General features: G+C 45.7%; 1 protein-coding gene across 6 annotated transcripts in view; it reads right to left on the bottom strand.

The window, feature by feature from the left end:
- The window catches only part of ltbp1 (latent transforming growth factor beta binding protein 1), a 123,896-nt gene that overhangs the window by 84,950 nt on the left and 22,213 nt on the right, over nucleotides 1–16,733 (bottom strand). For all 6 annotated transcript variants that reach the window (XM_024424753.2, XM_024424757.2, XM_024424755.2 and 3 more), the window contains exons 4-5: nucleotides 7,556–7,689; nucleotides 854–1,021 (exon numbers count right to left, since the gene is read on the bottom strand). In XM_024424753.2, coding sequence (XP_024280521.2) covers nucleotides 854–1,021; nucleotides 7,556–7,689 — 302 coding nt within the window. The remainder of the gene's footprint in view (nucleotides 1–853; nucleotides 1,022–7,555; nucleotides 7,690–16,733) is intronic.

Below are 16,733 nucleotides of genomic sequence, written 5' to 3'. Positions count from 1 at the left end.
GGGAGGGGAGAGCAGGCCTGGGACAGATTGCAGGTCTCGACAGGTACATTAGACTGACACTACTCCAGGTGCGCTCATTTAAAGAGACAGTCACACAGACAGACCCTTGGCTGCAGATCTTCACAACAGAGCAGGAAAAGACTGCTACATTCGCTACACCTATACTGCAAAATGTCCATTCACTTCACAAAATATAGGTATTTAGCGATGATTAAAATAAGTATCTTCAACCACAAAATGAGTAACACAACACATAGTGAAGAGCTAGAATTCGTTTTTTTTTTTACTACGGCCCAATCAACAACGGCAAACTGTACAATATGCATCATGAATGCTGACTCTATAGGGATGGCCACATTGACCGTGCGTCACAGAACCAGAGCGAGACCTCTCGTATCTGTGTCTGCTGCTGAGTCAGACAGGAATTCATCTTCTTTGGGTCTTCCCACATGTCTGTGTCAAGAACAGGATACGGCAGACAGTGGTAAGCTCCTTATAAGGACTGAGGCAGGTTAACGAGACGTTTCCAGGGTCTGTGCAACACCCACCTATTGTGCTCCTGCATTGAACGGTCATTAGGACATGTTATATACGATGTGTGTCAGATACTACGCAGTAATGTCAACATGAACCATCCAAATAGCCTCATCCAGAACGCAGACAGTGTGAGACAATAGAACGTACATGACAGATCTCATTGTATTGCCCGAAAACACACACAGCATGATAACCACCCGAAAGTCAGATGCCTTCTATCCCATCATGCACCAGACACAAGGCAGCAACCACATCGGATAAGCACAGGACGGAAACAGACGGTGAGGGGTGATAAGGTGAACCGGAGATCACTCACCTACTCTGAAGTTGGGGGCGGTGAGGGTGTCTGCGGCATGGCCGTTTTCACTGACGATGGTGGTGGTGTTGCCCAGCTCACAGTTGTTCTGGCACCGCCCCCCTGTGCAGGTCACCTTGCAGATGGTGGGTGTGAAGACCACCTTGATCCGGCCTGTGTGGTTCCCCACTGCCAGCCGGGATGCACAGCACATCAGCAGAAAGAAGAGGGAGAGAAGGGAGAGTCTCGTCAGTCTCGTATCCATTGGTTAGTTAGTATCACCTTGTCTGCCTGTCACGAACGATCACCAACAAATAGTTTCAGTCAAAACAACAACTGAAACGACTGTTGTCCTCTTTTCACATATACTACGGTTGTCTCTCTTTCCCCCTCTCTCTTTCTCTTTCATTCCCTCTCTCTCTCCAACTGCTCCTAAATCCGGTGGCGTCTCTGAAACATGAGGAGGGGGAAGAGAAAAAACGGAGGGAGAGAGTTCAGCCAACAAAACTCTGGGATCCAATTCTTCATCAAAAGTCAAGTTCCCTGAGAGGTGGGTATGGCAGATGCCATGCTTTATTCCAAGACGGATAGAGTGGGCATGGCAGCCTAGTCGGCCCTGGCTTCTCTGCTCATCCCCCTTTCTCACTTTCTCCCTCCCTTTCCCTCCTGTCTCCCACCCAGCACATTTTCAAGAACTTTGGCACCTCTATTTGAAAGAAAGCCCTCCCAAAATGCTTTGCTGTGTGTCCTCCTGAGATCATCTCTCTCTCACTTTAGGATGCAGTCACGCCTGCCCACGTTACTGAGAGAATACGAGTCTACCCGCCTGTCCGCCCGCCCATTTGCCTATCCTCTCCCCTCCCTCAACACCAAACCCAGCCCTCATATGAAACAGACAGACAGGCACAGAGACAGACAGGCACAGAGACAGACAGGCACAGACAGGCACAGAGACATACAGACACAGAGACAGACAGGCACAGACAGGCACAGAGACAACAGGCAGGCACAGGCAGACAGACAGGCACAGAGACAGTCAGGCACAGAGACAGACAGGCACAGAGACAGACAGGCACAGAGACAGACAGGCACAGAGACAGACAGGCACAGACAGGCACAGAGACAGACAGGCACAGAGACAGACAGGCACAGACAGGCACAGAGACAGACAGGCACAGAGATAGACAGGCACAGAGACAGACAGGCACAGACAGGCACAGAGACAGACAGGCACAGACAGGCACAGAGACAGACAGGCACAGAGATAGACAGGCACAGAGACAGACAGGCACAGAGACAGACAGGCACAGACAGGCACAAACAGGCACAGAGACAGACAGGCACAGACAGGCGCAGAGACAGACAGACACAGAGAAAGAGAGAGAGAGACTAGTGAGACAGAGAGAAGAGTATTGACCACAAACATTTGTCCAGGGTCAACCGCATCCCTTCCCAGACTATCCTCCAACTTGACCCTTTCTACTTTTCTGCATCCAGTGACACAAGTCTCTATAGAAAGTTCCACAGCTTCCCTTCCTGTTTTCTCCCTTTCACTTCTTACTTTTCCCTGCACCAACGTCTCTCTCTACGTCTCCTCTTTGCTTCTTGGCAACCCCCCCGCCGTTCCAAACTTCCCCCAAACCCCAGACTCCTGAGCTCAACGTTTCGTCTGCGGCTGTCAGCTGTTCACACCAGACAGAGCAGAGATGCAGGGAGCATTGCCAAAGGGAGAGAGGGCTTTTTCTCTAAACCAGAGAGCAGGCAAAACCACTGAATTAGAGGCTTTGGGCTGCCTTAATATTTACTATAAGGTGAAGAAAATAGGTCGATATAAAAGTGGAATTAATATGATGTAGTCAAAAGCCAAGCCAAAGACTAATAGACAGCTGGTTTTAAATGTGAGCCAATTGTACCATATACATAGTAGACATAGTATTTAAAAGAGTTTAGAAAGTCTATTTTGTCAGTCATTTCCATGTAGGAATGAGTATTGCTCTGACAGAGTCTGGCATGGGAGAGCTGACGGGGGGGGCTTTAACAACCTGCTCTGCTCCTTTAAGACCCTGTAGACATATCAGGCTCAGCCTCTGGCTCCTGGTAGGGATCCACACACAAACCATCAACCTCTCCATCAAACTGCTGCTGCCTGCCGAAAGGTCCTGCATTCTTTACCTGCAGTATAATCCCCCATGTCACACCAGGGCTTTCTGAGTCTGCTACACTGCACCATCCATCGCTCCAGACTACCCAGAGTTCAGCCAGTGGCGTGTCACTTTTCAGACATCACCTCTCACTCAGTTCAGTCTCTCTGCACTCTGGCATTCGCCGTATTATGGCGGTTTCAATCCATCACCTCATCTCACCTCATGCGTTCTGGCTTCTCCCTGGGGGCTGGGCTTCATTCGGCCATTACCTCCCAGTAGTTTGTGGCTCTTTACACTCTGGGGATTCTGGGTGCTTATGCTACCACCACAAGCACTTTCATTCAGTGAAGGCCTGGGTATCACCACTGTCAGGGGGTATGGAGATGTATGGACAGGAGAGGCCTTGGAAACACATCACATTCCCCAGCACATAGAGATCTATAGAGGGCTCTGTGCCTGCTGTCTGACAGCTCTTCCCCTGCACTATGTTCAACACAAGCCTTAACCACTCTCACATGGCTCGGAGCACAGAGTCCCTGGCCACAGCAGTGATGAAACATGTCCGCCTTCAAACCCCCAGCAGCCCTCCCTCCATCCCTACTCTGCCTCCAAATGTGTGCAAGCGGGTCCTTCGCACGGCACGGCAGACATCCCCAGCTCTGTGGAGCATATGGAGAGAGAAGCTGGAGGGGCGCCTTAGAGAGAACACAGACATCATTTAGCGGGGAACACACAGGGGGGCTAGAATGGAGGGATGGGGAGGGGGGTATGGAGAGAGCGAGTCCCCAAGAGAAAAGAGAGTCTTCTTTTGAGCCCCCTGGTGAACCTCTAGGAGTCCAATGTGTCCCCGGGGGGGGGCAGTCTCCGAGGCCAAGTGTAGCCTTCCAGCGCGATGGTATACAGCACAGAGCCCGGAACCTAGTTTGTCTGTCTGTGTGGTAGAGCTGAGGGACAGACGGGAAGAATGGCTTTCCCAGACACGGCACCATAGCTAGCTGCTGACAGGCTGTCTGTCGCGTGGGACAGGGCTGACAGGAAGGCTGTGGGCGATTTAGGAGCACAAACATTCTCCCCTGTCTGCTACTCAAGCAGGCAGGCAGCACACCGACACCACCGCATACTGGGCTAAAACCAACAGTGACGTCCCTACTAATTTGGAGCCGAAAGCCTGAGAGGCCATTCACTGTGACATGGGTATCTACGGGTAAGTGTTTCGCAATATGGAGAAAAGCTTTTTGTGCCTTGACTCTTTTTTTTTAATGGGCAGAAGACAGAAGGGGATGGGGTTCTATTGTGCCCTTGTACAGATACAGTAGAGGTCATAAAAAGGAACGCATCTTCCCTATCGTCCCTTCTCTCTTTCGGTCTTCCCTCCCTCCTCTCCGTCTCTATCTCTCTGATGTCTGGCCATATCGCTGGTGGTCTCACACTGGAGTTAAATCAACGTGGACTGGGGTTATTTGTAGCTGTGTGGCCAGGCTGGGGCTGCCTGAGGACTGCAGCCACAGGGCCCCAGAGGGGAGTGGGAGGAAAACGCAGACAGACTCACAGAGACCCACAGAGTCTGTTGTGTCTACAGACTTCTCCATTAATAGCACAGAGACTGTCTGCTCAGACAGACATGGAGCCATTCACTTTCAGGTCAGCAAGTTCATCTAACCTTATTTACCTAAGCAGACGCCCACTGGGAAGTTTAACAGGAGGTTAAAATATTTACAACACAGTAGAGTATAACTTCAGGTGTACAGAATATCAGATGCATGACATTAAAGCAACTGCCCAGTGTTTACATGAAATATGACCTATAATTACTTACAACATAAGTGAAATAGTTTTCCTTACAAAAAATGTTAATGAAGTATGCTAAAAAAGCATATTTTTGTGTTGGAATGGTGTGGGCGTACGCAAACAACAACATTGTGTGGGCCTTTACCGGTCATTTAAAAAATTAATGCAATCCCGGGTGGCGCAGTGGTTAAGGGCGCTGTGCTGCAGCGCCAGCTGTGCCACCAGAGACTCTGTCCGTGGGGCGACGCACAATTGGCCTAGCGTCGTCCGGGTTAGGGAGGGCTTGGACGGTAGGGATGTCCTTGTCTCATCGCGCACCAGCGACTCCTGTGGCGGGCCGGGCGCAGTGCGTGCTAACCAACGTTGCCAGGTGCACGGTGTTTCCTCCGACACATTGGTGTGGCTGGCTTCCGGGTTGGATGCGCGCTGTGTTAAGAAGCAGTGCGGCTTGGTTGGGTTGTGTATCGGAGGACGCATGACTTTCAACTTTTGTCTCTCCCGAGCCCGTACGGGAGTTGTAGCGATGAGACAAGATAGTAGCTACTAAAAAACAATTGGATACCACGAAATTGGGGAGAAAAAGGGCTAAAATTAAAAATAAAAATATTCATGCAAGTAGACCACTGATTGGCCAGTTCATCCTTCTCTAGACCGCTGATTGGCCAACTCATCCTCCTCAGGGAGATGGCATCATTTTCTTTGAGGAAACACTAAGCATTTTATTTAAAAAATAAAAAATGATACATACAATTTTATGGTGCGGGTTTTGAAGGGTACGAGAATAGGATGAGTCAACAACATTATTTGTTAACAGAATATTTACTTTTAAAAGTGAGATTTTCACTGGACAGTTACTTTAAATACATACCATGAGAAGGGTAATCATCACGCCATGCACTATTCATGGGTCTCACTTTCAAAATGATTTAACTGTTCGGCCCCATTGTAAAGTGTTAAAAGGAAGATAATGCATCCTCCATGGTGAGGGCCGCGAGGCCCTTCAGTAGCATTAAGAGGAGCAGATAACAGGTATTCAACAGCTCAGATGGCCTCTCACATCTGTGGCACTTGTTGTTTCAGCAATTGAGGGGGTTCTCCGTTGTGTGACAGTCTATCGTCTCGCTCTGTCATTTCATTTTCTCTCCCCACTCCCTGCCTTTATCTGAAATTGCCCTCCGAAAATGAGGCTAATAATTCATTTTAGACAGCGCCGAGCAGCAGGCAATGCTTAACTCTTCATGCCATTACCGCTGTGGCTGCAATTTGAACAATCCAATTGCTGCCCAACTTCAAGCTCTGCATTCCCTACACCCGTACAGCATTAGAGTAGATGTGTCTGTGTACTGTGTATACGCATAAGGAACAATTGCTGCTTTTTATCCATTGAGTAAGATCATCTATTTAACATTCGGTGACTTATCTGACTAGAGGCAGCTGACAATGTGACAGATGTTCATGTCGAGAACCCATCGAAGGACTAAACATACCATTTCATGTTCTCTTCCTCGCCATAAGCTAAGTCTCCAATTACTATCACCAATCTGGCTTCAACCAACCTGCAGCGCCGCGCCCTTGGCCCAATTAGTGACAACGATTCAAGCTCAAATGGGACAGGAGATGTGCTTGTTCAAAATTTGGAATTTCAAGTGATTACTAGAGCGCCCCCTTGGGCCAATTTTGTAAATGGCGGTTCTCTATGGCAAGACGCATTATTCACCCACATTTCGTCAAAAATCGGGCCATTGCTGTCTGAGATATCCGTAGTCCTCCCTTCCATTTTCATTGTGGGACAATAAAGAGCATATAAACTTGAATGCACCTTCCACACAGTGATTGGGATAACACCAGTGACCCAATTAGGCTGTGTGTGTTGTTATATGACTGTTGACACAGAGTACAGCAGGAACCTATTCCACAGGGGGAGAGCAGGCCACTGCACAGTGCTGGAATCGCATTGGCTCCCGTAACGTGAGAAATGGGCGCAGCCCAAACCCCATGCAGAAATAATGACAGGCTGACCTAACTAAAGCGCTGCTACCGTGTCCGTTTGGCAGTGATTAATGGTCGACCCGATCAATCACCAGCCATGAAATAACAAACAGACCAGTGTAATTGGCTCAGCTGGATCTGCTGACACTAGCTGATGTCGTGCGGTTCACTCAATGAGTAGAGAAAGTAGAGAGAGACTGTCACCCTGTCACAGAACTTTCCAAACCCCGGGTTCAGTCGTCCCCCGTCTGCCCCGTGCCAGCAAAGCCGTGCCTGGGAGAAATGCCGTGCCTGGGAGAGCTCAGAAATGTTAATACCGAGCCGATGACACTTGTATTTATAAATCTAATTCATTTGTGAAACAACATCTTTAATGTGTTTGAGGACGTTGCTTACCACCACAGAATCAATGGCTGGCAAAGTGCTGGAAAGGCCTCAGATTCACAAAATCATCACTTAGTAAATACGAGCTGATTTGACAGCAGAGGTTTGGGACAACATAGTTGTTCCCTGTGAGTTAAGATGACTGTTTTTCAGCTTCTCTTGACACATGTTTTAAATTGAACCTTTATTTAACTAGGCAAGTCAGTTAAGAACATTAAATCACTGGGTGTTTCAGATACAAATCCAAGCCTCCAAAAAGGCTTTAATTTCATGTGATGTTAATATCTGTGGGTAGAGTTGAAATAAAGCCAACTGTCAGTCCAGTAGCGAACCTTCCTAAAGGGAGAAACGTGTTCCTATGGAGCTTAGGAGGAGTTAATACAGTAAGAGGATAGGATAAAGGAGGTGGGCTACCCACCATGGATGGGGTTGTGTTCCACCGTCAGGGGAATGGGTCTGTCAGGCTGGTGTTGGACGCGAGTCTGGGAGTGTGTGGTGTGTGTGTTGTAGTACTTGGGCTTCAGGACAAACTGCTGGCTACCAGGTCGGCTTCTGGAAGGGAGAAAAAAAACACAGTCAAACACGGTAAAGAACAATTTCATTTCTGGGTTCGAGCCCAGGCTCTGTCGCAGCCGGCCGCGACCGGGAGGCCCATGGGGCGGCGCACAATTGGCCCAGTGTCGTCCGGGTTAGGGAGGGTTTGGCCGGTAGGGATATCCTTGTCTCATCACGCACTAGCGACTTCTGTGGCGGGCCGAGCTCAGTGCACGCTGACCAGGTCGCTAGGTGTACGGTGTTTCCTCCGACACATTAGTGCGGCTGGCTTCCGGGTTGGATGTGCATTGTGTCAAGAAGCAGTGTGGCTAGGTTGGGTTGTGTTTCGGAGGACACATGTCTCTCGACCTTCGCCTCTCCTGAGTCCGTACGAGAGTTGCAGCGATGAGACAAGACAGTAACTACTACCAATTGGATACCACGAAATTGGGGAGAGAAAGCAGGGTAAACATTTTTTTTTTTTTAAATAATAATAATCTATGTAGTGAGTTCTGAAACGTGTACCATACAATCATAGGGTTAAATCTGCAACAGAAACAAAAGTAAAGGGTGAAATAAATATTCTGCAGAGAGCTGTACTTGATGACTGTATGAACACTTTGACATTCATGATCATTCCCAAGGCCCACACCTCCTAGGTGAAGATGATGGGGGGGCTTAAATCACGTCGGCAGTCATCTCATATCCTCCCACTCAGAGGGACATGAGACAAAAGCACTTCCCAGAAGCCCAGAAGAAGGAACCTAATCTCTCCTGGTGAGACGGGTGAGGAAACCCAGACACGTCCTCAACACTGTGGGAGGGAGGGGCGAGAGGAGGGGGGTGGGACCTGGTCCAAAACAACGAGACCGCCCTGTAGACCCCCTGACAAGGCCCAGTCAAACATGAAAAAACAACAGGGGTGTATGGAGAGCAGAGTGGGGGGTGAGTGGGCAAGACGACGAGGGTGAGGATAACATAGGATTGAAGTAGGACAAAACAATTCAAACACAGGCGTGCAAAGCCTCTCTACTCCTAACCACTCTGTAAAACGTCCCTCAGCTCAAATGAAATGTGACTGGTTTACACAAGAGGAAGAGAAATCTGGTCATCTGGTGCTGAGCAACAGACACGGCAGTAGTAAAGTTGTTTGTCCTTTACAGCATAACCGTATCAAATTGTCAGCCGCCGCACTAAAACCACTCAGACTGGTCTGGGTCATGGAAACAGAGGTCAAAGGACGAAAAAGACTATTCTTTTTGTCAGGAGAAAAAAAGAGCACAACAACATGGGTGGTGTTGAGAGCCGTTTCTAACAGGTAGTAAAGGGGGCGGATAAAGAGACAAAGCATTGGAGACGTACTAACTTATCAGAGGTCTGAACCATCTTCATATGCCTACAGGAGACAGTGTGCTGGCCAATAAATAGCTGATCACCTAGCAGAGGCGCAGTCAAGTCCCTGTTCCCATAAAAAGCCATGTATTTAATGAACATTTCATCTCAACAACAACTAGCTAGAAGCCTTCTTCAAGCTACTGCAATAAGTATTGTGTTCACATCTAACATAAAATAAACACACCTGTGACAGACTTGTATGATGCCCTCCTGTCCCAAATTCAAGTCCTAGCAACACACAAACAGACACACACAGACAGACAGACAGACAGACAAACAGAGACAGACAGACACACAGTGAAGTTGTCTCTCCAGGCCACCCGCGACTGTGGGCTTGAACTTGACGGTCAACCCCGATGTGACCATGTCATCTCACGTGAGTCTGTTTCCACAGCTGACTCCTCCCTTTCATCTTCATTCCTCCCTCTCACTCACACACACTGTCAAACACTGAGACTTCAAGGAATCTGAACGGATTACATCTTGTTTTATCCTAAGGGGCAGAGTGTGGTGGCGGGGGGCATCAAGGGTTGAACACAGCTGCACTGACACTTGGCACGGCTTCTCATGTGCCTGCTTTCATCCCCCACCACCACCCATTCATGGAGATAGTACAGGTACATCAAAGTTGGGACCAAGATACTGAGAAACAGCTTCTAACTCCAGGCCATCAGACTGTTAAACAGTCGGCACTAGCCGTCCTCCGCCCAGTACCCTGCCCTGAACCTCAGTCACTGTTTTAGCTGGCTACCACCCGGTACTCTACCCTCCAACTTAGAGACGGCAGCCCTATGTACGTAGAGTCATTGAACACTGGTCAATTTAATAATGTGTACATACTGTTTCAAGCACTTTACATGTACAGTACCAGTCAAACGTTTGGATACACCTACTCATTTCAGGGTTTGTCTTTATTTTTACTATTTTCTACATTGTAGAATAATAGTGAAGACATCAAAACGATGAAATAACACTTATAGAATCATGTAGTAACCATAAAGTATTCATAGTTTTGAGCATTCATAGTTTTGATGTCGTCTTCACTATTATTCTACAATGTAGAAAATTGTAAAAATAATGAAAAACCCTTGAATGAGTAGGTGTGTCCAAACTTTTGATTGGTACTGTCTATATTGTGTTCTAGTCATTGATCATCCTATATAACTTGTTTATTTTCATGGATTATGTGTGAATTGTTTTTTTTATTGCTGCACTGTTGGAGCTAGAAACACAAGGATTTTGCTGCACCTGCAAGTTTGTGTATGCCACCAATAAACTTTGATTTGATTTTGTTCTGTTATTCACTGTTTATGGGTTTCTATGTGATGGCGTTTGATTGGCTGTAATTCCAGTAGCTGACATTCCTTTATGGCCCCTTGGGGGCAGAAAATCAAACACTTTTATGCTCATACAGTACATACCTCCCTTTATATAACATAATTGTAGGCCTATATATACACACATTATGTGGTATGCTTACAACTGTGTCTATGTGGATTAGCTAGGATAAGGTTGGTTTTACGTAGGAGCAAAACTAAATTGAATTGAGAGAGAGAGGGAGTATTTCACAACAGTCCTCAGGTGTCTTTCTCTTCTGTCTCTCTTTCCAAATGGCGATCTAATCTGCAGCGTTTGCCATGCTCAAATGCCTGTCTGATGTAATGTGTTTGAACAAAGGAGAAACATATTCCAGCCCCCTGGTCACATCAAAGCCCTGCTTGGAGAGCAGACTAAAAGGTGACAGTAATGCTCCCCTTTTTTAGAGGGAACATTGCCACACCAACCCTCAAACGGCACCAGTGGTGTGGTGGGAGTGTAAACGCAAGTAAACACAGTTTACCCACTTTTTCTTTGCACACCAGTTTACTCACCTTTTGCGGAAAAACACATTAAAAGTATAGGGAGCACTACTTTTTCGACACAACCAGTGACAAAATTGACCCACCCATTTTATTTTTTTACCACTGACTGACAGACTCAAAGTATTCATACCCCTTGACTTTTTGCACATTTTGTTTAGTCACAGCCTTATTCTAAAATGGATGAAATATTTTCCCACATCTATACACAATAGCCCATTATGACAAAGCGAAAACAGGTTTTTAGAAATGTTAGCCAATTTAGATTAAAAAAAACAAAACAGAAATACCTTATTTACATAAGTATTCAGGCCCTTTGCTATGAGACTCGAAATTGAGCTCAGGTGCATCCTGTTTCCATTGATCATCCTTGAGATGTTTCTACAACTTGATTGGAGTTCACCTGTGGTAAATTCAATTGATTGGACATGATTTGGAAAGGCACTCACCTGTCTATATAAGGTCCCATAGTTGACAGAGCATGTGCAAAAACCAAAAAAACAGTGCAAAAACCAAGCCATGAGGTCAAAGGACCTGTCCGTAGAGCTCCGAGACAGGATTGTGTCGAGCTACACAACTGGGGAAGGGGACAATAGAGTGCTGAGTACAAGGCAGTTAGCAAGTTTGGTAGGCTACTAATGACCATCAGCAGCATCAGAGTTTGGAGAAGCCTAATTACCATGACTAAACGGTCACGTGGAATTTGACTGCCTTCATGACTCGTGACCGCCGGCGTGGCGGTTATACGGTTGACGCAACAGGCCTAGAGAGACCTGAAAATAGCTGTCCAGTGACGCTCCCCATCCAACCTGACAGAGCTTGAGAGGAACTGCAGAGAAGAATGGGAGAAACTCCAAATACAGGTGTGCCAAGCTTGTAGCGACATACCCAAGAAGACTCGAGGCTGTAATTACCGCGAAAGGTGCTTCAACAAAGTACTGTGTAAAGGGGTCTGAATAATTACGTTAATGTGATATTTCCCAGGTTTTTTTATGTATACATTTGCAAAAATGTCTAAACCTGTTTTTGCTTTGTCATTATGGGGCTTTGTTTGTAGATTGGTGAGGGGGGGAAACATTTAATCAATTTTAGAATAAAGCTGGAACATTAACAAAGTGGAAAAAGTCAAGTGGTCTGAATACTTTCCGAATGCACTGTATGTCAAACAAAAACCAACAATTGCAAAGTTAAACAAATAATACAACTATGCACAAGGACTACTTTTTATAATTTCCACCAACATTTTTATAAAAACACATTTACATGAGCCACACATTGGAGAGTCTATCTCCACTCAGAACGGACAACCTGTATTTTATCCTCTAGTGTCTTGTTGATAGTTATAGTTTGATTTTGAAAGTTTATTTTATCTTTATGATGGCCTAAGAACAGTGGGTTAACTGCCTTGTTCAGGGGCAGAATGGCAGATTTTTACCTTGTCAGCTCAGGGATTCAATCTTGCAACCTTTCGGTTACTAGTCCAACGCTCTAACCACTCGGCTACCTGCCACCCCTGATTTCATTGGAGTTCAGAAGGAGAGAGAGGACAGACTGAGGTAAATGTGCACTTGCCAAATAATCAAAGTTGTCTGTGAGAGACATTTTACAGGTCACCAATCAACCAGATTCTGAGCCACCCCGGGCCCAGATGGGCCAAGAGAGACTTATCCCAGGGTTACCCTCAACACAGACGAAAAAACTTTACATTTATTTCTCCATCAATAAAACTCAGTGGCTTTCTTTCCCCTGATTTAAATGAGACGGGAACACATGCAGTAAGTACTGGGAGCTATGTGTTAAGCTCTTCCACATGCTCCTAGTTGGCCCATTGACTTTGGCAAAAGGTGCAGCTCTTACCCAAACCATCTCCAACATGGCAATTACCTCCACAGAAAAACAGTGAGGATTAGATTAATTCAATTGGAATTGTTTAAGAATGCAATTTAAAAATATTGGGTGCCGTACAAGGTCACCTTAGTCGATCTCAACACATACTAAACATATTTTGATAAAGAAAATATTTAGCTTGATAAAACTGTTCTGCTTTAACTGAACTGGGCCAGGAGGAAACTGACCACAGTTTCTTCTGGCCCATAGGCTACTTTCAAGGGGAGGAACCATCTAACATCAAGTTGTAAAATAGTGAACTACTCCTTTAACAGTAAACCTAGTCAGCAGCTGTGAACTGATAGTCCCACCTATTCTCAAAAGATGGTCCATGGTTTCCGCATTGGTTGCTTAGCACACCTCTTTTTAAGGGACACATCAACTATATGGACGATTTAGACCTACAGCATACCACCCACCAATTCTCCTTCCTGCTCTACCCCAGGTGGAAAGATTCTGTTTCATCATTCCTAATTGTCAATACCATAACTCACTTAGGCCAGCTAGCCAAGCTTCAGTTGGACTGAAATAGAAGAAAAACAATAGTGAAAACATAAAACAAAAACAGTCGAGGTTGTCCGTGTACGAGACCATGAATAAAATCCATCCTTACTGTACCGAAAGTAATGATGGGCTACTGTTCTTGTAAAGATCCCGCTCACTAACTTCACCAACCCCAAGGAGCATGGAGGAGATTCTTGGCCTTCAGACAATATCAAAAACATTGGGGTGTTGAAAACCTGATACAAATCACAGTTTCAAACAATTTGCAGGACAAATTATTTCCCTGTAGGGAGAGGGACTGATGGTAATGTGGTTTTCCTGCACATGAAGACTTGAGGAGTGCGGAATGCTGGTATGGAACGAGTGCTGAGGCCAGTTGGCAGAACATGAGCGTCTCGCAGACAACATCCATCAAAGCAGAGATTTGTCATGTTATCCCCTGATTGAGGGGACTGCTGGTCTCAGCTACCTTCTCTCTCGACTGTGATTGGTGAGGTGATACCTGTGTCTCCCCCTTACTCTACACTGCCTACCACAATACCACTGAGGCTGTTTTGAGGACTGACAGGAGTCTGGAGACAGACAGGCCAACCCACCCAAATGGAGGCTCACTTCTCATACATTTTGCTACAGCTCCAGCTTAAAAAAAGGACACTGGGTTGTATTTCAAGACAAAACCAACAAGTTAGGGAACCTAAAGAGTTCAGCACCTGTGCAGGACTGCTTCAAGACATCTCCCCTCATAAAAATGATCAATGAAGACAACATATGCAGAAACATTGTGTCTGGGGCTGTAAGGATTCAAATACACAGGGGAAAACCATCATTTTGCATACCTTAAGTTTGGAAATAATAACCTGGTAAAATAATAACCTGGTAAAAACCATGAATTACCTCCAACTTAGAAACAGTATCCAGCAAGTCTGTAAAAACAATTTAAACTATCTACCAAATAATTAGTCATGTGACAATGCCATTTTACTGTTGGCACGGTACGCAGGTAGCTTAGCGGTTAGAGCTTTGGGCCAGTAAATGAAAGGTAGCTGGTTCAAATACACAAGCCGACAAGGTGAAGAAAACTGTTGATGTGCAAGGCACTTAACCCTAATTTGCTCCAGAGGCGCCATATTACTACTATAGCTGACCCTGTAAAACAATACATTTCACTGCAACTATCCAGGGTGTATGTCACAAATACGTAAAAAATATATATTCTCAGCAATTCATAACTCTAACAAACAACATTGAATAGAGGGGACTAGAGAGCCATTAAAGACTGACTCCAGTGATTTTTGAACTAGTTGTACCTGTTTGCCACCACATGAGTCACCTATTGACATTTTGGTGTCCTTATCTTACTCTCTGGGAAGCTGTCATTACAGAAACTGAAAGAAGTCCTCCGGCGATTTAAAAAAATCTTCCCAACAAGTCCATAACGTCAGCGAAGATGATTGGAATGGCTGGGAAAGTTGTCAGACCTAAAAATGTTCACGCGTAGACGAATCCTTCAACTCTAACATTAGTGAAGGATCTGATTTTCATTGGGGTGAAACCATCACAGATGCTGAGAACGGAAAGAAAGGTACGATAGCTCACCCTTGCTGTTGTGATGAGTAATATGTTTGCCTTGGTGTAAATGTTTTGCCCTGGTCATCTAAAAACTTGTGGATATTTAGTTTGCTAGCTAGTTTTACAGCTGAATGCAGTCTTTCAGTTGGTTATACCTTGGCTTGCTGTAGTTGCCTTTGCTCGCTTATAAAAGCCAATTATGTAAACAAGGCATGACAATCCAAGTTCTAAAGCAATGGGACTCCCTAAATCGTTCTCAGATTATTACCAATCCCACAAGGCACGACTCCAAACACCCAGAAAAGGCTAATGTCCTCAATGTTATCCTCACAAATAATAGTATTTTCTGTAATGACTTTAGTGATCACTGTTTAACAGCTTGTGTTCGTAATGGCTGCTCAGTGAAACGACCGGTCCTGATTTGTCATAGACGCTTGCTAAAAAACTTGAATGAGCAAGCCTTCCTTCACGACATGACATCTGTAAATTGGTATAGAATCAGCTTGATCCCCTCTGTTGAAGACGCTTGGACCTTCTTTTTTGATATTTTCAGTGATATTGTTAACAAACACGCCCCCATAAAGAAAATTAGAATAAAAAACAGGTTCAGCCCCTGGTTCGACCGTGACTTTGCAGAGTTACTCCACCTCAATAATTGCATTTGGCGAAAGGCTCGGCACACGCATACTCAGGCTGACTGGCTCTCGTTCAGGCAAATGAGAAATAAGTGCACTCAGGCTATCCGGAAGGCCAAAGTTAGTTACTTGAAGGAGCGGTCTCTCTCTGTGGGTCTAACCACAAGAAGTTCTGGAAAACGGTTAAAGACCTGGAGAATAAACCTTCCTCCTCACAGCTGCCCATGTCCCTTAAAGTTGATGTGGTTGTTACTGACAAGAAACACATGGCTGAGCTTTTTAATCACCACTTCATTAAGTCAGGATTCCTATTTGACTCAGCCATGCCTCCTTGCCAGTCCAACATTTCCTCATCTCCCACCCCTTCTAATGCGACTTGGCCAAATGCTCATCCCTCTTTTTCCTCTGTCCCACTACAAAGTTTCTCCCTGCAGGCGGTCACGGAGTCCGAGGTGCTAAAGGAGCTCCTTAAACTTGACCCCAAAAAACATCTGGTTCAGATGGTTTAGACCCTTTCTTCTTTAAGGTTGCTGCCCCTATAATCGCCAAGCCCATCTCTGACCTTTTTAACCTGTCGGTACGTCCTTTATTTAAAGGGGGAAGATCAAGCTGATCCTAACTGTTAAAGGCCTATTTCTATGTTGCCAAGTTTATCAAAAGTGTTGGGAAAACGTTTCAATAATCAACTGACTGGTTTTCTTGATGTCTATAGTATTCTCTCCGGTTTCTGCTCAGGTTATGGATGTATTACTGCAACCTTAAAGCTCCTCAATGATGTCACCATTGCCCTTTATTCTAAGCAATGTTGTGCTGCTATTTTTATTGACTTGGCCAAAGCTTTTGATATGGTAGACCATTCCATTCTTGTGGGCCGGCTAAGGAGTATTGGTGTCTCTGAGGGGTCTTTGGCCTGGTTTGCTAACTACCTCTCTCAGAGAGTGCAGTGTATAAAGAACATCTCCTGTCACCAAGGTTATACCCCAAGGCTTGATCCTAGGCCCCACGCTCTTCTCAATTTACATCAACAACATAGATCAGGCAATAGGAAGCTCTCTCATCCATTTATATGCAGATGATAGTCTTATACTCAGCTGGCCCCGCCCTGTTTTTTGTTGTTAAACGCTCTACAACAAAGCTTTCTTGGTGTCCAACAAGCTCTCTGCCCTTAACCTTGTTCTGAACACCTCCAAAACAATGGTCATGTGGTTTAGTA

Source organism: Oncorhynchus tshawytscha, linkage group LG06 (genome assembly GCF_018296145.1).
Source record: "Oncorhynchus tshawytscha isolate Ot180627B linkage group LG06, Otsh_v2.0, whole genome shotgun sequence".
Taxonomy (NCBI): Eukaryota; Metazoa; Chordata; class Actinopteri; order Salmoniformes; family Salmonidae; genus Oncorhynchus; species Oncorhynchus tshawytscha.
Note: the sequence above shows the minus strand (reverse complement) of the source record. Positions and strands in the feature narration are given on the sequence as shown.